Below are 21,287 nucleotides of genomic sequence, written 5' to 3'. Positions count from 1 at the left end.
AGACCAGGGGATAGAAAGAGAGAGAGAGACCAGGGAAGAGAGAGAGATAGACCAGGGGATAGAAAGAGAGAGAGAGACCAGGGAAGAGAGAGAGATAGACCAGGGAAAAGAGAGAGACAGACCAGGGAAGAGAGAGAGAGAGATAGACCAGGAAAAAGGAAGAGAGAGATAGACCAGGGAAGAGAGAGACCAGGGAAGAGAGAGACCAGGAAGTCAGTTCTCAAGCCTCCAGAACTCAGTGTTAAGAAAACTTGCGCCCTCACTAGAGTGGTGTGGATCACAGGAAACTGTCTTGTAGTAATGCGTGTCCCCTTCCTTCCAGTTCTTCTCATCCCGAAGATCTAAAGACAACGGTGGATAAAATAAAGCAAGGCCTAAAATAGAAGAAAAGGAAAACCTGGAATGCCTTTTGTATAGGCCATTATTTGCAATATTTGAGACTTGTTTTTGGAAACAAAGAATTGTTTCAGATAGTATTTTTTTTATTAAAGGTCTATTTTTATTTTCTGTTTAATTCTGCATTATACGTGTGTGCTGGCAGGTGGGTATGTGTGTATATGAGTGTAGGTATGTGCAGATGCCAGAGATGTGCATGCCCTAGAGCTGGGGTTACAGCTGGTCACAGGGTCATATGAGTCACATGATATGGGTGCCTGGAATCCAACACAGGACCTCTGCAACTGCAGCAAGAGCTCCTAACCGATGATCCATCTTCCTAGCCATAATATATGCTTATATTGGTTGGTGCTAGGGATGGAGACTAAAAGCTGAACCTTGCTCATGTTAAACAAATGAGCTACACAACCAGCTTATCTTAAAAAACAAAAACCAAGGAAGAAAGGGAAAGAAGAAGCGTGCTCCTATGTAGTCTAATTCCTGTGGCAGTTCTAAAGGCAAACTCAGAATTCTGAATGTCAGCGTCAGAGACGAAACGTGCATCTACAGAAGAACGGTTTAGATAAAGATGCTCCTTAGCAGACTATTCTGTCAGCACCCGGCGGCATGAAAGAAAGAGATATTTGTGTGTTGACAAGCAATGGCAGGTGTGGGCACTGACCACAGAGCACCTGCTGGGACCCTGCTCCAGTTTAGCCATTAGAACAGCTCCTCTCCTATAACATGAGTTCTCCACCACGTATGTACCCAGCAAATGAGCACAGTCTGGCATGAAGTCATACAAAGCCAATTTTAGAAATGAAACCATATCTACTCTGATAGATGCCCTTCCATGCTTCCTATGGAACATGTTTGTCAGTTTTCAATTAAATTATAAAGCACATTTTCACTGAACTTAGACTCGCCCTCCCCCCTGCAAAAAAATGCTAGATTACATAGAAGGAAAGCTTAGGATCTACAGGGCCTCTGAGAGTCAGGCTAGTGTTTCATGGGAACCCCCACCCCCACCCTAACAGGCAACCACACAGAAGACAGAAGGAAGATGACATCTGTTATTGAAGAGGAAGAGCCCAGAGAAGCTCACAAGAGCATGCTAAAGGGAGGGAGGTGGGCTTTGGTGGGGTGGGGGTGAGTACATCATGTGCTCAGAACAGGTTTAAGCACACACGGCCAAGTGGTCTGGGTTCTTTGCAAAGAGACAAGTCACCAGCCTCCCCTAGAGTTCACAGCAACCACCCAACAAAGACTCCCAGGCAAGGATGTTGATTCCCCAGTGCTCAAGGACTACCTAGTCTCTAGAGGCTTTTTCCTCATGGAGACAGGAGCTGAGCTGCGCCTTCAAAGCAGGAGGCAGGCTAGTAGATCTGCAGGGAAGGTGTGGGCAGCTACTTTCCCCCCAGATCAGGAAAGCCACTCTAGACGAAAATGCACCAAGCAGTTTTGTCTATTTGAACCTCCCTGTGGGTCCAATTGGTCAGCTAGGAGATAAAACTTCCTGAGACTGAAACCACCTAAGTGTGAAGTAGGGCAGGGGCTGATGTCAAGTCACCCCGGGAGATACAGTGCTGAACATCTTCTAGCTTGTAGTCTGAGCTGCTGGGTTTGCTCAGGGCTGTGCGACCAAGCAGGAGAGCAGTCAGTATTCCTCACAGTTTTCTTGATATATGGAGCACTTTAAAGACTTTGGACTTGACCATACATTGGCTTCCATTTCTCATGCCACTCTGTGCTTTTCAAACTCTTAGCTAGCATCATACCTTTACATGCCAACTTTTGAGGGGAGCATTTTATGAATTTCTCTGTCTATCAGCTACCCACAGCACTGTGAGGGTAACTTCTCTATGGAGGTAATTTATTTATTTATTTATTTATTTATTTATTTATTTTTTTTTTTTTTGAGACAGGGTTTCTCTGGGAATTAGCTGGCTGTCCTGGAACTCACTTTGTAGTACAGGCTGACCTTGATCTCACAAAGATCCTCTTGCCTCTGCTGGGATTAAAGGCACCACCACCGCCTGACACTCTTTGGATGTTTGGAGACACTGGAATTCCCAATACAGGAATGTTGCTTTAAATTATCAAAAGCATTAATGTGGCTACAGGCTTTTGCTTCAAGAATGACTATCATTGGGTCCATTTCTCAATAAACCTTCTTAAATTGGTGATAATTCTTCCCTTGTTGTCTATTCGTGAATATAGGGTGCTAGGGAGTCCTGCGCTATGACAGAAGAATTGTAATTCTGGCAAATAACCAAGGCTCTGAATTGCACTCGATGCTTTCCTACTCTGGTCTCAAAATATTTTTTCCAAACTGCCTGGGTCCAGGACTACGTTATGTCTTGAATTTTCTCTGGAAGTTGGAATATGTGCATAAACAATACTGAGGTTCAGATCTGGAAGCACTTCAGATGTGGGTTAGGAATAGCTCTAGTAATATACCCATATCCATATCTATATCTATATATCCATATCTAGCAATATACCCATATCCATCCTTATATACACCACCATCTTTAGTATCTCTCCTATTTCTTTTGTTGTCTAAAACCTTAATCAAGTACTTGTTGCCTGCTAATGACTCAATATTTATTACTAATGTTTTATTTGCTCCCATTCCAGTTAAGCTTTGGAGAAACTGTCTAACTTCCTCTATCTGCCACCCTTCTCTCAGGACCCAGGTTCCAGCCTCCTGTGATTTGGGCTGGGCTTCCCAACAGTTTTCTGCAATGCTTTGTCTGTGATCATTAATATCTACTGCTGGATAACTATGACATCACCGACATCTACTCTTGGATAATTATTTAATGCGGTTTTTTCAAACCTTATTTTTAATTATTTGTGCGTATGTTAACTTATGTGCGTGAGGATGTTCAAGAGGGTGTTGGGTTCCCTGCAGCTAGAGTTACAGGCATTTTGAGCTGCCTGATGTGGGCTCTAGAAGCTGAACCCGGGTTCTCTGCCAGAGCTGTACTTGCTCTTGACCAGTGAGTCACTGCTCTAGCCACAGCCCACCTTTTTGTAATCTAGTGGTGGCACCTGAACCTTGGTTGTTTTCCTCTGGAGACTCATCTCCTTCCTGTGGACTCAGACACCATTGCTTAGGATTCTTTCCTTGTCTCTGGATGTTCAGCCTTGGAGGTGGTGTTGGTGTCTTGGTTTCCCTTTCTGCCTGTTTCCCCTGATGGTGTTCTAAATCAGGGCCCTCCTCGGGTCTTGCTTTTTCATGCACCATCCATGAACTTCAGCTGTTGCCATCTTTAAATTGTGTTAAAGGCATCTGCTTTGTTCTTAAATGCAGTCAAGTCTAAACCGAACAATCTAGTTGACTTCTTCCTTTTTCCCAGTTCTGTAATTCCATTATATTCATTTAGTAGCAATCAAGATAAGACCTCTCCTTTCCCTTCCACATGAAGCTGGTACTCAAGACCTACTTATTGTGGTTGCAAAGCTCACAGCTATCATTTGATTCACCATCGCTTGTACTGCACAGCAGCTATAGATCCAGGTAAGCCCTTTACCATCATCCCATGCTCTCTACATCCATTGTCTACCACCACAGAAACACAGAGAACCTTCTAAAGTGGAAAACTGGCTGTAATTTCTCCCTGCTGAAAACCCCTCATTAGTTTTTCAAGATATCTGAGAACTCCAAAACAGCAGCTCATGAGCCATGGCTGGCTACTGACACATGTTGTCTGGCCCACAGAGTTAATTACAATGTGGTATTGCTAAGATTCTGAACGACTGTAGAAGCAACACACATACATCTAGTTTTAAAGTCCCCTCCAGTGTCTTTCATCAGTCTACGTCATTGATCTGATTTCTGTATGGATACTTAATCTCACACTTCAAGTGTTTTACATGGAATATACACCCTTCACAATCTAGTCGAAGCTTCTTTTATCTATCTCATCTCACGCTTTTAGTCAAGTCTGCTGATGTCAAAGTTTCTGTTTATTCAGCACACTATGCTAACAAATGTTACTTCTTTGAAAACTTGGGCTCAGGAAATATGAGAAGCCAGTGTTGACAGTAAGTGGAGGAACAATCTCATATTACATAGGGGTGTGTATGGATATGGGTAAAAGGGACAGGGACATTAAGTGAACAAGTCAACAGTATGGCGATCATATCCCAAGGTTTGTTATCCTATTGTTTAGGCAATAAAATGAAGAGCCTTTCTTATCCCAATGGATCATTCACTCTTGTAGCCGTAGCACAACTCCTCATCCTCGGCAAGCGTCTAACAAATGCTTACAGGACAAATAAGCATTGTCAGGAACTTGTAACATGATGGGTTTCCTACTACACTTAAGCATCCATTTCTCTTCCTTTCCTTCTTTAATTGTAACCATCAAGTGTTTCATTCTAGGTGTGCCCTGTACCCACTAGCCATCTGCTCCATGTCATTGTCATCTCAGAAAAAGAAAGCGAGAGTATAACAAGTGGAGGTACAGATGGTAAATCCAGAGAGCGGATCGCATAGGAAAATAAAGTAAGAAAATCCTTTCTCCCATCTTCATTTTCCTACAATTTGGGCACAAATTAAACCCCACTATATAAATATAATTATTACTATTGCTAAGACTAAGTATGCAAGATATTTGTCTATACAAGTAGAAACTGTGATTTGGGGGGATATTGAAGCATTTCTTTTGCTCCATAGCCAGTGGTTACCAGCTCCACCATCTTCTACATTTGCACAGTTTATAGTGAGATTTTGGGCATCACCCTGATCCCTGCTGCCTGCATACACTCACATGTCACAGAACATAAGCTTGTGAGCCTAAGACGTCAGCATGCATAAGAACTCTAAAACGTAGACTCTCAAGCTCTCGAATACCAGGATGGCAGTCTCAGAAAGGAGCCCAAATGTCCACATTTCAAAGAAGGAAAGTTATTTTAAAGCAGACAAGCAGCATCTGAAACTGTCATGATGAGAGCTTTAAAAAGTGCAGGTTCTTCAGGTTGGGCACAATCTTCTACCCTTAGATGTGGCTCAGTTCTTTCAGGGTGATTCATCAGTCCCCACTCCTAAGGTTTTCTTTTAATTAAATGGAAAAAGGTTGTTCTTATCCTCCTGTTTATAACAACAAGATATACTGCCTATAAGCCTAACACTCATAACCTATTCCACTAGGTATATACTTAGTTGAGCTAAGAAGCTACGTACTTGGAATATATATTACGTCACAGTGTCTAAGCCCCCAGACTCATTCAAGTGATATTCAGGTCTTAGGGTCTTTGTGCTTCAGTTCACAGAGGGTTGGCAGTGATTCAATGATGGTACAATTTGGTATTGCAGCATATGCCAGTTGAAACAGTTCATCTCAATGCAGATATCATCACGCTCAACGGTTCATTCTATCCAGGTGCCAACTTTGCTCGAGCCAGGCAAAAGCAAAGCAGGGCTATTTCTGCTTGGCAAGGCCTGGCAGATTTCTGAAGGCTTGGCCACGCCTCAGCAGTGCTAAGCAGGTTATAATTTGCCTTAATTGTTCTGCCACAAACAGTAGCAATGATTACCTCGAGGTCAGCCCCAGTCCAAGATTTTACCCAAGCCGCTGTAAAAACTCAAATTCTGCAAATACCTCACTTGAGATGAGACAGCAAAGAAAGTCTGAATCAGACTCTTGGTGCATGTTTTCCTTGGCAGGACTCATAGACTTGTCCACGCATCTCACCTCTGCACGTGCATCAGAAGCATGAAGATAATTCTGAGAAATTATTGGTATCCCATAAAATAAGCAGCATTCTCTATGCCTGATCTCTTCCACCTGCCATGTTTACAAGGCACCCCATGGAGAACTAGCTTCAAACCCAGCAGTCCATCTGCCTCCAATTCTAAGGGGGTAATTATTGCCTCAACTAAGCAAGGAGGAACACACAGCAGGCTGCTAACTATGGCAGGTGACTGATGGCTGTGCCTCACACCCACAGAAGTCACCAGCTCTCCTAATGGCAGCCAGGGTCATGATACAATGACAAACAAGTCATCAATAACCAAAACAACAACAACAACAAGCCCAATCAAACAAAAAAACCACCATCCCCTCATCAAAACAAAACAAACAAAAAACCCAAACCCAAACCAAAAGAGACCATGAATTTGAGAGAGCAAAGAAGGGTATATAGGAGGGATGGTATGGAGGAAAGAAAAGGGGGAAATGATATTATATTAATCTCAAAAAATAAGAAAAGATTTGAAGAAAGAATTAAAATAATATAAAGAATTAAAATATATAAAAACAGCCCCTCCAAAAAAAGGAGAAAAAAATTAAGAGAAGCTGGGATTCATTGGGCTACATCCAAAACACAAATTGAATTGCCATTGTAGATTTCACCACTCCTTATGGGCGTGTTAGAAACAAGGAAGACAACCTGGGCAGAGGAATGGTAATACTATGCCAAAAGCATGTCCTAAATGAAACAAAACACTGGCTTGAACAGGAGTCCGCGAGAGCAGGTGCTGTATTCCCAGTCACAACATGAATTGTACTTCTTGTGTATTATTTACAGGAAGCTAAGAATCCACAATATTTGCAGTATACAACATAAGGCCTAGCCTGTCTCCAACCGCAGCCAAAGACAAAGACAGGCTATAGACTGTTCCAAGGGGTCTACTTCAGCTCTGGAATGATGCCCACCTATGAGGATGCAAAGCAAGGTCTCATCTTCAGAGACTCCGCCCACAAGCAGCTGCTCAGAGCAAAAGCTCTTTTGGGACACGCCCCAAATGATAGGTGAAAGGTCACACACAGTTCCTTCCTTCCCAAATGAGATCGACACAACCTACCCATGAGCATTTTCTTATCCACTCATTCAATGCGTGAGGAGGGAAAAGAGACACTAGGTAAAGATGAGCGGTCACTTTGGAAATGGTGTCAGACTTTTAAATTAGTAGGAAAACACGGTGGGCATAGAGGTGACAGAGTTCTCATTGTTTTGTCAAAGTATAAGGACTGTCTGCTTTGAAACTTTTTATATAAATGACAGGACTGCCAGTCTATCAAAATAAGGGGTATCTTTGATATTAAGTAACTTTAGCGGTATATAAACTTAGTATCCTATAAATGTATTATCTTCCAAAAGTTGACTATTTTATAATAGATAATGCTTTGCAAATAACGCTTCTGATACCACACTTGGGGAAAAAGGAAATCTAATTTTCAAATTAAATCTCAGGAAGGACCTTCCTCTATATTTTCAGTTTCAAAGTTGAGAATTTCTTTAATGTCCCACGGTCCCCTCGTAGTGCCGGATGTAAGGATTCATGGAGAACAAACGCTAGTGTCGCGAGGTCCATCCATGGCTGCCTGCAATAAGTGGTCTGGTTTCATCTGGACAGATAACCGCATTCTTCAACTTGTGCCAACATTTGTGTTTTGTCAGCTGATGTAACTGCTGTGCCTAGGCAGTACATAATTCTGGCCTCAGTATTCCAGTGTCTGGGGTCGGCTCTTCCCCCTGCTGGCTGGACATGTTTCACATTCGCTACCTCACTGCCGGCCGCGTTAGTGCTCCCCATAGAACCAAACCCATTTATTTTCCACCGGCCGACTGACCTCCTAAAGCATCATTAACATGCCCCCAAAGGCCTTGCTGCTGTCAATTTCAGTCAGCACAGCCCTTGAAGGCCTTTGTGGAGCTCATCAGCACGCCGCAGGAAAGGAATTTAAGGCAGGGAACAGCATCAGACCCAAACCTTGGGGGAATTGTCAGCGCCGGAAGCTGGGGAGAATTGCTGGAAGGACTGAGGGGTGGAAGATGAGGCAGGAAGCTAAGGGCTGAAAGGCTGGTGTGTGGACAGCCATAATTATACGTGTCTGCCACTCAATTCTCAGCTAGTTAATGGCAGAAGGATCAATATCTGCTTTTGATTTTCATGTCTACCATTATGGTCTTCATGAGAGACAGGTCTTTGGGGAAGAAGGGATGATTCTGCAAATGAGTCTGGGGGAGCCGGACTCACAACCAAAATCAGCACGGTCTTTGTTTTGTAAAACACATTAGTTCACTTCTCTGTTGTTTGACTCACTACTTATCTTCTGACAAACACTCACCTTGAAGTCGGTCACAGAGAGTGATAGTATGTGAAAAGGCTCTCAGGAATAAGTTTGGGGTCCAGTTATACACACAAAGCTGGAAGTCATGTCCCATCTACGCTCCTCAGAGTGAGCTCTAAACTCTACAGGGTGTCAGCAAACAACCATGGCTCCACCAGCTTTATGCTCACCCTCTTCATCTCAGGAGGGTATCAAATAGCCACAAGGGAGTTTTCTTTTAACTATATTTGTTCACTCAAATGGAAGGAAACACATTTCAGAACATAACACTGTGATATCTTTGTTTTAGGATGAGGGAAAAGATTTGAAGCTTCACTGAGGAACAACATTTAAAGAGTAGATGGCTACATTCCTAAGCTATAACTTAGGTACCAAACAGGATCATTTTGTGAATGAATGCCAGGAGGCCAGAGTGGAATGTGCAGTTTCCGTGTTACACGTACTGGAATGCTGCTCCCCGCTAAGTGAGGACACTGGTCATTGCACACAGACCCACTTCCCCTTCCTACACATGTTCTTTCGGTAAGTTTGAAAGCTCTGGGCATTACAAAACATCCTTCACCATCAGAAGACAGCCCGAGCTTCATATTTCTCCCAAATTCCTAATCTTTCTTCTTTCTTTGTTTCTTTCTTCCTTCTTTTTTGAGACAGGGCTTTTCCTGTAGCTTTCGGGCCTGTCCTGGAACTAGCTCTTGTAGACCAGGCTGGCCTTGAACTCACAGAGATCCATCTGTCTCTGCCTCCAGAGTGCTGGGATTAAAGGCGCGTGCCACTACCGCCCAGCTAAATTCCTAATATTTCTTTTAAAAAGGACCCATGTATTGTTAAGTTACATGCTTCAGTACCACAGGGGCTGTCCTCTGGAACCAGCAGCATTTGAGGAACTATGAGAGGTTGGGGTCCTAGAAGGAAATTTCTGACTTAAAAAAAACAAAAAACCAAAAATCAAAACAAAACAAAACAAAAAAAAACAGCAACACAAACCCTCTTCATTATATGCCACGGAGATGGCCCATAGGTCATGGCGTTAAGAACCATCAGAAATGAAGGCGCTCCATAAGCCAGGCTCTGTACCAGGCTTTGTACTAGGGATGCACTTAGGTGAGCAGTCTCACTGGGCCTCACAGCAGCTCTACTCATGATACAAATAACCCAAGTCTAAAACACTATAAAACGTACAGCTCTTTGAATACTGACATCAGTCATGAGTAGAAAAAAAGCATGCTCAAGTTCATGTGACAGATTATATAGAGAGACAGATTATATAAAAGAGATATATTAACAAATATCTGGGCTATCTGAATGAAGTACATATGAAACATTAATAAATTTGCATCTAGACGTTGTTCCTATACCTATTATCTCTGTTCTCTGTCTCTCTCTGTCTCTGTCTCTCTGCAAATACTCTAAAACAGCCAACATTTCTGATAAGGAATCCTCAACCAATACTTATTGTCCCACATTATTGCTGTAACAACTAAGGTTTGCCAAGCTTCAGCAACTTAATCAGATCACACAGCGTCTAAGTGGTAGGTCTGGGATTCCAGCCCACCCTGGGAATCAGGTCTGGCTGGTAATAAGTCTGTGTTCTTCCCATTACACTACACAGCCGGGCCTGCAGCATAGTCTTTCTTGGTCTTGACGTCATTTATTAGAAGTTATTTTATTTGGTGTTTTTCATAATCAAAAGTACAGAGAGTTATATAGAGAATGCTAATATAAAACTCAAACTGATATAACTTTTAGGTTTAATAAAAGAACACACTTTAAAAGTTATAGAATTATAAGACATTGAACTGGGCTGAGGCGCAGGAAACGTGTATTGGTAGCTTACAACAGCCAGAAAGGGTCAGTGTGCGCGAGTCAGGATGGTAGGAGGACCTTAATTTGGCTTCGTGGATTCAGTTACAGTCGGCCTGCAGGCCACACCTTCCTGCCGGGAGGCCCAGCAGTGCTACTGTACCTGAGCAGAAGCTGTTGCTGCTGATCGTCCTCGCTGAGCGCCCAGAGCTGCTGGGGTTCAACTCTCTGCTTTCTTCCTCAGAAAAGGGAGACTCGGAGGCTGGGGAAACCTTGTTCTGCTGTCGATGAGGCAGATGGGGCCGCAGAATCAAGCGGGGAATTCGGCTCCTGGAAATCTCCTTCTCCTGATGCTGTGCCCTCGGCTCCTTCTCCAAATTGGAAAGCCAAAAGAAAACAATCATTTTCCCTCTGTGGTGTCTGGGAGGTCATATTTCTCAGCACTGAACAGCCAAGCAGTTTGTACCTCAGTTGCTGAACTCAGCTCCCCAAGTCTTGCCTTTTGATCCTATAAATAGCACAAGTGCAAGTCTACAAGTCTCTCTCTCTCTCTCTCTCTCTCTCTCTCTCTCTCTCTCTCTCTCTCTCTCTCTCACACACACACACACACACACACACACACCACCCATCAGCATAAACACCTCCCCACAACTCCAAGCCATTCCTCTCTCACCTTCTCATCCTATCTTTTTCTACCACATTCAAGCCTGCGGGTTTCAAAGTCTCTGTATCACCCAGAGTGAACTCCAGCTTTTTAGGGTGTGTGTATGTGTGTGTGTGTGTGTGTGTGTGTACGTGTGCTTTTTCCTTTAGATTCTTGTGCTATTCCTGTATTGCTGACAATTCCACTTCTGCTTTTCTGTCTCCTCACAAACTAGATAATGGATCATCCACACTTATCTTTAAAATCCCTCCTCTTCCGGACAGGGTCTTAATTATTCATTAATATCCTGGTACACACGGCTTGCTGCCAACAGAAAAGCAAACACATCCAATACCCAGGAAAATGGCTCCACCTTTTACATCACATCAAGCTTTTGTTTTGCCAAAAGGACAACCCACAAGAAGGAAATTTTCTCTACTTAAAAATGCCTTTCTAATACCATGTCATGCTTTGGTTTTAAAAAAAATGAATAAGAAGTAGATTTTCACAATGTTTTCAGTTTAAAAGTCCCCTTTCTTAATAGCCAAGATGGCTCAGTAGGTAAGGTGTTCAGCCAAGCCAGCCGAGCTGAGTTTGATCCCTGGGACCCACAAGGTGGAAGAGGACTCCTGCAAGTCCCCCCCCCCCGACTTCCACACTTGCTGTGGCACCCACACTAGCTCCCCACACAAATAAATAAACGTAATAAGAAATTAAGTTCTCTCTCCATCATTAGTTCATTGAATCGATCTTTACACCCCAGTGTTCGACACTTATACAAGTTCGTCTGAACAGATGGGGAAACTGAGAGGCTGAAAGAGGCAAGAACTGTACATCACCTAAAAGAACAGAACATCAGACCAGTGCTTTCAGGATCCCCACTACTCTGCCTTGTTAAACTGGATTCCCGGAGCTTCCCCCCCCCCCCCCCAGAAATTCCACAGCTCTTTCCATCCTCTGTAACTGAAAGAGGGCTTTGGCTTAAGTAGCAAATGCCAGTTCCCAATATGACCTCCTACTGTTTCCTAAGCTTACCAGGAAGGGTCAAGGCCAAAGCGAACACCTCGGACGGACGAGAGACCTCCCCAGGGAAAACCCCCTGCAGCCCAGAACCTGGCTCAGGCATCCATGCCATCCTGGCGCTGCAAGCCACACCCAGACTCTGGATCTGTCCAGCCCATCAGTCATCCAGCAGGTATCCCACGCCAGGCACTCTGCTTGGCGTACTGCAGACTCTTGAGCTGGGTCACTGTCACGCTGTGTCCTTATTCCTCAGTCACGAATACACCAAATTCCCTTTGCATGTCTCACACACACACACACACACACACACACACACACACACACACACACACACACACACACACACAGGCAAACACATGACACCAGCTAAAAGCTTCACCTCCAGTCACAGCTTTAGGATCTAGGATTAACCCTCTAAAAGCAATCATTTAAATCATCATATTAATCCCCCAAATCTCTTCCTGTAGTGCCACCTCCCCATCTGCCACATCCCATCACCCTCGGATGACCCTTGACTTCTCTGCTGTCTCCAGCGCCTACTTCCCCCGGATTGCTTGGACTCTGAACACCAGGGTCCATTTCTCACCTGGTTCTCTACTAGGCAGGCTGTACCCACCTCGTCCTTTACTGAAGCCCTCTCGGACGGACCCTGTCACCGTTCCCGCACACCGGGTCCCCTTACCTTGCTCTCTCGGAGGGGTCCCATCTCGCCGCTGCCTGCCGGTACCCCGCGCCGCCGCCGCCTTCCAGGAGGAGGCACCTGTGAGCACCGAGCAAAGGAGGAGACTCTGCTGAGCCCGGGGCTGCGTGCGGCGACGGCAGCGGGTCCGCCGCGTCCCCGCCAGCGGTCGCGCTCGGCTCCGAGGGCGCGCCCGCCGCCCCGCCCCGCGGGACACGTGGTGCCGCCGCTCGCCCCCGCTCGGGAGGCGCCTCCCGGTCGCCGCCTTCACCTGCGGCCAGGCACAGCTGCCTGGCACCTCTGAGCGTCGCACCCACCAGGTCGCCCGCCACGTCCCGTTCTCAGCGCCCCTCCCTTCTAAGCCGAGCTCGACCCACTGTGGGCAGACTGAGGCTTATTCGCAGCATCGCCAGCCCAGAAGGGAACCCATCTTCTTTTGCACCTGGTCCGGGATTGGCAGGGGGTGTAAGTTGGATGGGGAGGGCGAGAAAAGCTGCGATATCAGATGGCCAAGATGGAGAAAGAGGGAAAGTCACCCTCCCCACTCGCTGTCCCTCTGTGACCTCTAGGTTTTAAGTCAACACATGATTCTCTACCATGACTTCGCCCAAGGGAGGTGGGGCGGGTCCCGAAACCCAGGCAAGCCAATGCTGCTGGATTGACACAGCATATGGTTTGTAGGCCTTCCTTCCAAGGCTGCGCGGTTCTCCTTGGAGGGATTTGCGTCAGAAGGGCCTAAGGTGACAGTGAAACACGGCTGACACCAGAAGGCAGGAGCCCAGGGCCCACACACAAGCTTTTTAACCGAGCACACAACCCCATCCCCAGCTCTACAACCGTTCCCTGACTACACCGTGAAGAAGGACCTGTATAGGCTGTAGACAGGACAGGACACCGTGCTTGGGGGAACCAAGAGGAAGCCAGCACACCAGTTCTTCCAAGCTGAGACCCTACTTCAAGTTTGTCTGGCTTAATAGGAGGAGTAATAATACCTCTTGAAGGGTAGCTGGGAGGGATAGGGAAGGAAAACAAGAGAGCTGTGTCCAATTGATAAAGCAGACCTTTCCCAGGACAGCTAGGTCAGGTCCAGGTGATCCAATATCTGCAGGGGTCTTTTATGTGACAGGCAGTAGAGAGCATTTGTGGTGCAGCCAAGATGTTTAAGAAGCTCAAAACGTCTCTGACGACAGAAGAGTTGCTAGCCATGCTATGCTCAGGTCTTCTGTAGTGACAGACTTAAACTTGTAAAATGACTTAAACACCCTTTACTCAGAGGTAGCAACGGGAGTGGTAGATGGTCTCCACACCCCAGGGTCCTGTGTGCAAGGATTGCCATCTTGCTGGCATTCCTTTGAGTACCAACTCTGAAACCTAGGGATGCGCTGAGTTCACAGAGACTCCTGAAGTTGGAGGATTAGTGGAAATCAATTTGTTGGTTTCTTAAAACCCCCAAGAGATTGTATTCCACAAATCCTTATCCCCTTTTGATCTACTTAACAGAGATATAATCTGAGGATTTTCTGAGGTGGAGAAAAGGTGCCTAATTCATTCTTTCTCTACCCATAACGGTCTTAACCATGGACCTCACCAAGGTACAACCCAAGAGGAGCCTTACGATTTATTTCTAGAATACGTGCCGGAATTTGCAAATGGTGAGCTAGGCGTGAACTATGGACATCAAGGGTTGCTTCTGCACCCCCTACCAAGAACTGAAATATTCTAACAGCAGAAACTGTCCACAGAGTTGTTCAAATCGGAATCTCAGAGGCAGTTCTGACATCCTCTGAACCCCTCTTTTGCCTCGCTCTTCTTCTCCTGTGACCAACAGCACTATTCAGAGTGATGGAAACCTCACCTCTGCCTCTCCTGATAACAGGACTTGAAGAGGACCGCGCTTGTCCATCACTCTTCCTCATTTTCATTTGTAGCCTGAGACAGTTCAACAGTGGCCACTGAAGTTGTTTGGCTTCCAGTTTCACCCCAGATTCTTTTCCAACCAATTAGTTATTTTCTTATCTCACAAAGCTTTATAGAAAACAAATTACTCACAATCTTCCTTGATTTTACTTGGCTTAATTTTTTTTTCCTGTTTGGGTGTTTTTATTTTATTTATACATTTGTTTATTTCGGTAATGCTGGAGGACTAACCCGAGGGCCTTGCATTTGCTAAGTAAGCACTCTGCCAAGAAAATCTTTGACCACTGAGTTAATCCTTGGCCTCTTTTATGCAAAGCTAAATCAAATCACTCTTCCCCCATTAAACCCATTAATGACTCCCTGTTTTCCAGCAGGTAGTATTCAGACCCCCGCCCCCAAGATGGCACCAAGGCCTTTCAAGCTCTAAGTGCTGTTTGCCTCTCCTCTACAGGTGTTCCCGACCCTGGCACATCCCCTCAGCCTGCTGCTGTCTCCATAACGAATGGTTGTTGTCCAGGTTGTAGTCTATCAGTTCTCTCGAGGCTTCATGCCCTTTCCCCTCTAGACTTTTGCGCACTGCTGGGCCCCCTGTTTACAGTTCTTACACTCTATCCACCCTTCCTCCTCCATTCTGAAAAAGAGTAAGTTTAATTTTAGACAGCTTCTTCCAGGAAACCTCTCCGATCCCTCCAGACCACCTGTGCTTACCCTTGGAGCGCTGCTATGATCCTATTTCAGAACTCCCCACTCGCTGTCTTCTTCAGGGACTGTAGGCAGTGCCTGGCACAGTGTCTTCCACACAGTAGCATCAATGCACAATTGCCAAGTGAATGAATACCTAAATGAATGAGTTCCACAACCCCACATAGGGCCCACTGGTGCAGGATGAGGAACGCAGATACAACTTGTGTTTAGCAGATGACTCAGATAAAGCTGCCTCCAAAGTGTCTTTGTATTTAATGATGGGATGTGTGCCTAAAAAAAATCCAACATGTGTTCAGTGAAAGCCTTGACTGCAGAAGTGCAGGCACCGAGAGGCTGTGCCGTAGCCTTGCTGTCACCATAGCAACCTTACTGAGGGACCGGCTGATGGTTTACTGCTCAGATACCTCTTAGCTTTGTACTTTTGGAAACCAAGCCCGTTTTCCCTGCCGTTCTAAAAGGCAAGTTTTACAAATAATCACGTCTACGTTCCCTTTAATTTCATTTAAGTGTTTCTCATGTCATTAGGAGAAATTTAACATTTGGATTATAGCATCAAAGAGATATAATCTAATATCGTTTGAGATATTCATCTTTCTTCTGCCTATTATTATGCAGAAATTTCATTTTATACTTAAGTACTTATTGTCTTGTTTTGTAATATTGTGACAATTGCCCGAAGGAGAAAAAAAAAAAACATGTCTTGGCTATTTAGAAAATATCAATTGCTTGATAGTTTCTAGAGGCTTGATCCCTTAGAGGTTTTAAATAATATGCCTGCCCAGACCTGGCACGAGATCTAGGAGATCAGGTGGGAGGGAAGCAAAGTCTCCATACTTACTTCCCAGATGTAGGGGTTCTTTATGTGAGATTTGTGATTAAAAAGGTCTATATTTTTAATGTGCAGAGAACTTTACATTTTCAGAGCCCTTTCACATAATATAACCTGACACAAGTCTCACAGCAAAAAAATCCTTTGACCTGGACACGGCCAACTGCTGAAGTCAGACGAGTGTTAAAGGGCAGGATTTTATTGACAGAGACCCCACCTCCCCCGCGACTGCAAACTTCATGGGGAAGACAATACAGATGCCCTGCCCACGAGCAACACTTGCACCAAACAGTGGCGCTACCTCCCGGTCCTACTCATCCCCTTCCCCTCACATCTCACCTGCGTCTGCTGGGGCTGTCTGGGACTCAATCAGGGCTGACAAAGCACCGGCTCCTAATCCTATCAGCTGTGCGAGCAAGCGCTGCTGTCTCTCAGTGACCCGATGTTGGGTGATCTGCACAGCAACAAGGAACAGCTGACGTGTTCTACAACACGTCATGAAGAAAAGAAACTGCATTCTGGGGCATCCTGGGATTTTTTGTGTGTGGTGGGGTGGAGACCCATATTTTTCTTACCAGGGAGAGAGCTGCCCGTTTTCCTGTAAGAGCTTGTGTGAGTGATCCACCCTCCTCTTATTGTATGTGTGTTATTGTTAAGCTATGGTTAAGGTATTTAGATGCTGTAACCTGTAATGGCTAGGATTATGCAAGATCACTCCCTGAGGAGGGGGCCCAGAGAGTACTTGAGGCAGAGAGGGGAGTGGGTAACTTGGGTTTGGAGTGTGCCAATTAGCTGGGCTCTGCAAATGAGTTTTCAGTTAGATAGAGACGCTTTTAAGTGACGAACAGAAATTAAATGGAAGTCCAGGTAAAGAGTACTGGCAGAGGTTTGGGCCTGGGGACTCGGAGGCATGGAGGATGTATTTTTCTGGCTGTCTAATGGGGAATCGGATGTAAGCTGATGTCTTAAACCATGCTATCCGGCATCTGTGTCCTTTTTGTCCATTTGTGAGAACAGGGTAAGAAAAACTAGCTAAAACATAGGAACGGTGACTATATTAAACAACGTGGGGACACAGGGTGGGTCAAGCAGATGTACACTGACTGGGAAAGTGGATTTAAATGGTTGAAAATCAGATACCTAGAATGGCTGTGTGGAAAGCTGGGCATCCAGATGGGAGAGGCTGAGTCTGGACATTTCCCTAAGGAACTGCGTCCTCCGATGACTAGACAGACCGTGGACCTCAAAGATTCACTGAAAGGTCACAGGAAGTCGTCTGTGAGGTAGGCACCGGAAGGCCTAAAGCCAGATGTTGAATTCTGGGCCTGAGGGAGAAGTATCTTTAGGTCCTAAGAGCCTGGAGGTATGAGAAAGACCCTGACGAGTCCCATGGTCCAGCAGCAAGCTTCCTAGAAAGGAGGTAAGGGGACGAGGCCAAGACAGTTCTGTCAGGCGCCTCATCTAGGCGCCCCGAGGACTGGTTCAGCACCCACATCAGTCTAGGCTTAGAACAGATATTTCTAATGTTGCCTCAGAGAGCCGATCTATAGCTACATCTGAGTCCCAGGAAGGATTGTTTTCCATAATATAATTTAGGTCTATGACTTTGTGTTTTTACCAACGTCAACTTTCTAGTAAACACCCTTTTAAAAATAATTCTGCCTTTTTTTTTTTCTGCTAAAAGATGGGGGGGGGTTGATTTTGAAATTTCTACTCAAAAGACAGCGTTGTTGCAAAACCGAAGAGAGCTCCCCTAGCGGCCAACTGCTCTGACAGCTGGGGCAGGAGCCTCCGGAGTTAGGGAGCTGTTTGCAGGGCCGAGGGACAAGGAAGGAGGTGGGAGCTTGGGGTTCGGGAAGGAACACAGAGCCAAGCACACCTCTGCAGTGTTGGAGCTGGGGGCAGTCTGATCGCTGCTTTACTCCCGAAACCGGCTATGCCTTTGTTATCAACCATTTTTCTTCAGTCCTGGCATCATGTGACCTAGTGAGTAAACAGACCGCTTTGCTGTGTAACCTGTCTCCTCTCCAAGCCGGGGCAGAAACATTTGTAAAAAAAATAAACCTAGAGGTTGGGAATCTGCCCTATGTTTGTCTCATCTCTTCTTGTGTCTCCTTTAGCCAATTCTAGGATGCTGCTTAGTCAAAGAAAAATTGCCTTTGAAAGCAGATAACTTTCATATCAGTTTTACAGGTACCGAGATGACATCATCCAAAACCTGGCAAATAAAAGACTAAAATTGTTTATTTCATCAGCCTGATAACTATGAGCCCCTGGCTTTTCTGTTAGAGTTCCTTTTTTTCCTTCTTCTGTCTTTTCAGGTTTATTTATTGTACATCGAAACAGAATCAAAATGAGAATAAAATTCAAAGTAACCTCTGGCATTTGGGGGGTCTGTTGATGCTATTTTACCTGACTGCTTTGATGGCTAGCGTGGGCAAGAATGCTCTTTGTTTTCCCAACAGGTTCCTCCCCTCCTCTTGTCCTCTGATTGGGCTGTGATGTAGGATGTGCCTCTCAGGCCTCCTTATCCTGGCAGACAAGCACCGGGGCTGCTGCTGGGGAGCTAGGATGCTCCACCGTGCCTTGCTATCCCCGACCCTGGTGATAACTGTAGGAGATGCTATGTTCAGATGGGTGGCCTAGTACAGAATTAGTAAAACACATTCTGGAGAAATGACCTTGAATTAGGGGGCCGAGAGAGGAACAGCTGTGTCTAGTTTTCTGCTAAGAAGTCCAGCTTTTGCCTGGCCTCCCTGTGAGGGCTCATACAAGAGACAGCAGGAGACTGAAATGAGTTCCCTGGTTTGTATCAAGGTTCGTGATGAGGAGAAAATGAGAGATACAAGGGCCTGAATCTCAAAGCCCTCCACACTAGTCAATCGTTCGCCTTGTTCTGACTGTGAACCTCATCCGAATTGTTTAAGGAACCCCTAGGACTCAGCAATGGTGTGAGGGCAGGTTAGTTGGAAAGGAAGACTTGGTTGCACCAGTTAATGTCTCTGAACAAATTAAGTTCTCTCAGCTTCATTTTCACACCTATAAAATAGGCTTAATAATAGTAATTAGCTCGGAATGCTGTTGGAAGGATTAGACAAGTCTGGTATTTAAACCTGGCATATGCTTACAGCTTCCTAGATACCCTCTCTCTCCTTCAGGTCGGACCATTCTAACTGCCATTGCTGCTTCCTGTTTGCTTGGTATCATCTGAAAAAAATCTGCATTTTTGCCAAAGGGGAAAACGCTTTCCCTACATTAATTGTTACACATGAAGAATGAAATGGATTTCACATCAGAAATGAGGCTGATAAGCCTGTCCAACCAAAGACTGATTGACAAGGGTTAAACAGAAAGGATGATGACAGGCCACACCCCAATCATCCATCCATCCACTCATCCATCCATGGGTATTGATGTTTCTACTCTGAGCTAGTGTCTCCTGTTCTTTAGGATCCAACAGAAATGTGGGCGTAACCCTGGCATACCTTTCAGAGTGTTGGCATTGTCTCAGAAAGAAGCCAAAGGGGTTTGCCAGAATTTAACTTAGTCTGGGATCTGAGGTAAGCAGGTGTCAATTTAGAGATGAGCTTTGAAGAATAAACAGGTTCTACTATGATTCTGGATTCTTGAGCGTCCACTTCATTAGCTTGTTCTTCCTCCTCATTTTGTCTCCTTCTCTACTTTCTCTCCTCCTCCCTTTTCCCAAAGAGACTAACGCAGACAGCAGCGCTGGGTGCCCCTGGAGATCTGTCTTAGCGTTTTGACTGACTACAAAGAGCACCATGTATATAGGTAGCTTCTCCATCAGTTTTTGCTAATTAATAGTATTTAAAATTTTTAAGAGGGCCGTGATATGTTGCCACCTATTGGTCCATCGGTGAATTTTTTTCCTTTGTTATCTAGGTTTGCCATGAAATCTTGATAGCATCTTTAAACTTGCTCAGCATTATTTGAAATTTTTCTGAAACTTTAAAAACGGAAAGCTGTTTAATTGTATGTCAGTGAATGAAATCACCATGTAGTGGGTGTGGGAGAATTAAAGAGTGTTTTTTTCTCACTAGGCATTTTTTCCCCTGCTTTCTGCTGAGCTATACCAGAAAAGTTAACATTCCTAAATCTTTGCATCTTTACTTGTAAAATGCATGTATGGTCTACTTCATAAATTTTTTCAAATATTTAATTCTCTAACACCCACAGAAAACTTATACAGGTTGGGGATTCAACTGAGGGCTTATTTTTCTTCCTTTCTTTCTCCTTTCCCAATTAATAAAAACCCTGGGGAGAATAAACTATATGATTCAATTTTAGCTAATTAATGAGCTAAATCCTTCTAAAATAATAATGCCAAATGATCTTAAGATAGTCCATATTTTGCCTATTCTCATGGGTCTATTTGTATACAATTAATAGGCTTGATATTTTTAAGTTGATGTTTTTAAAGCTGTTTTACTTTCATTGAAAGATTAACCATCAACACTCCCACTGAACTCCATCTTTTAATGTTAAATTTTGGATGCAGTTCAATCACTACTTGCTTGCCCAGTTAGATATAATCATACCCTACTTTAGAAGTAAGAACAAGTTCAATGGATCTACCCGATCCCAATCTTCTTATCTCTTTGTTTGGTCTTTCGTGTCTCTAATGTGTAGTCATCACCAACTTGGAGAAACCTCTCAAATAGACTTGATATAGCCACTTCTACAGTGACCCTAAGCTGCACAGAAGGAATTCTATGGCCCCACTAGTTAATGGCACTGTCTGTTCTCACTCTCTGGCTGCCGGAGAGGCTCAGTGGCATGGGGCAAACATTTTATGTTGGGTAGTCAGCATTATTTCCTGTTCATTTCAGTGTCTGTTTACACCTTCCCCATACTTCAGAGCTACCCGTCTACTCCCGCTCCCTCATGCTGTGCAGATGCCCTTAGACCTTGATTGACCAACAAAATAGAAGGTACAAGAAAACCTTCCTTCTCCTACTTCCAAACCCATACACGTTTTGACCTCTACCACGCCATCCCTCCCATTTCCCTATCTTGTTAGGTTTTGTCTCCCCCGCTCCCCCCCCCCCCCAAGGGAAACTTCTAAACCTGAAAATTCCTGTATGAGACATCCTTTCATGCCTTGTAAAGAACATTATTCAATCAGGAAGCCCTTCTAACTCTCCAGGATTTTATTTCCTTGTCTTTAAAGTAGAATAAGTATATAATTATATATAGGCTTCTATGAGT

The 21,287-nt window shown here is 44.7% G+C and overlaps 1 protein-coding gene and 1 pseudogene across 3 annotated transcripts in view; one reads left to right on the top strand and one right to left on the bottom strand.

Moving 5' to 3' along the window:
- Sybu (syntabulin) overlaps positions 1-21,287 on the bottom strand; it is a 103,818-nt gene that overhangs the window by 55,547 nt on the left and 26,984 nt on the right. The window contains exons 1-3 of one of the 3 annotated variants that reach the window (XM_005367495.2): positions 16,398-16,508; positions 12,611-12,688; positions 10,426-10,633 (exon numbers count right to left, since the gene is read on the bottom strand). In XM_005367495.2, coding sequence (XP_005367552.1) covers positions 10,426-10,633; positions 12,611-12,634 — 232 coding nt within the window. In that variant the 5' untranslated portion in view covers positions 12,635-12,688; positions 16,398-16,508. Of the gene's footprint in view, positions 1-10,425; positions 10,634-12,610; positions 12,689-16,397; positions 16,509-21,287 lie in introns of those variants that run through there. The other 2 variants (XM_005367498.2, XM_026789433.1) reach the window with 2 other exon arrangements.
- The window catches only part of LOC102002244, a 92,982-nt pseudogene continuing 88,287 nt past the window's right edge, over positions 16,593-21,287 (top strand).

This window comes from Microtus ochrogaster, unplaced genomic scaffold, assembly GCF_000317375.1.
Source record: "Microtus ochrogaster isolate Prairie Vole_2 unplaced genomic scaffold, MicOch1.0 UNK19, whole genome shotgun sequence".
Classification (NCBI taxonomy): domain Eukaryota; kingdom Metazoa; phylum Chordata; class Mammalia; order Rodentia; family Cricetidae; genus Microtus; species Microtus ochrogaster.
This window is presented reverse-complemented; position numbering and strand designations above follow the sequence as displayed.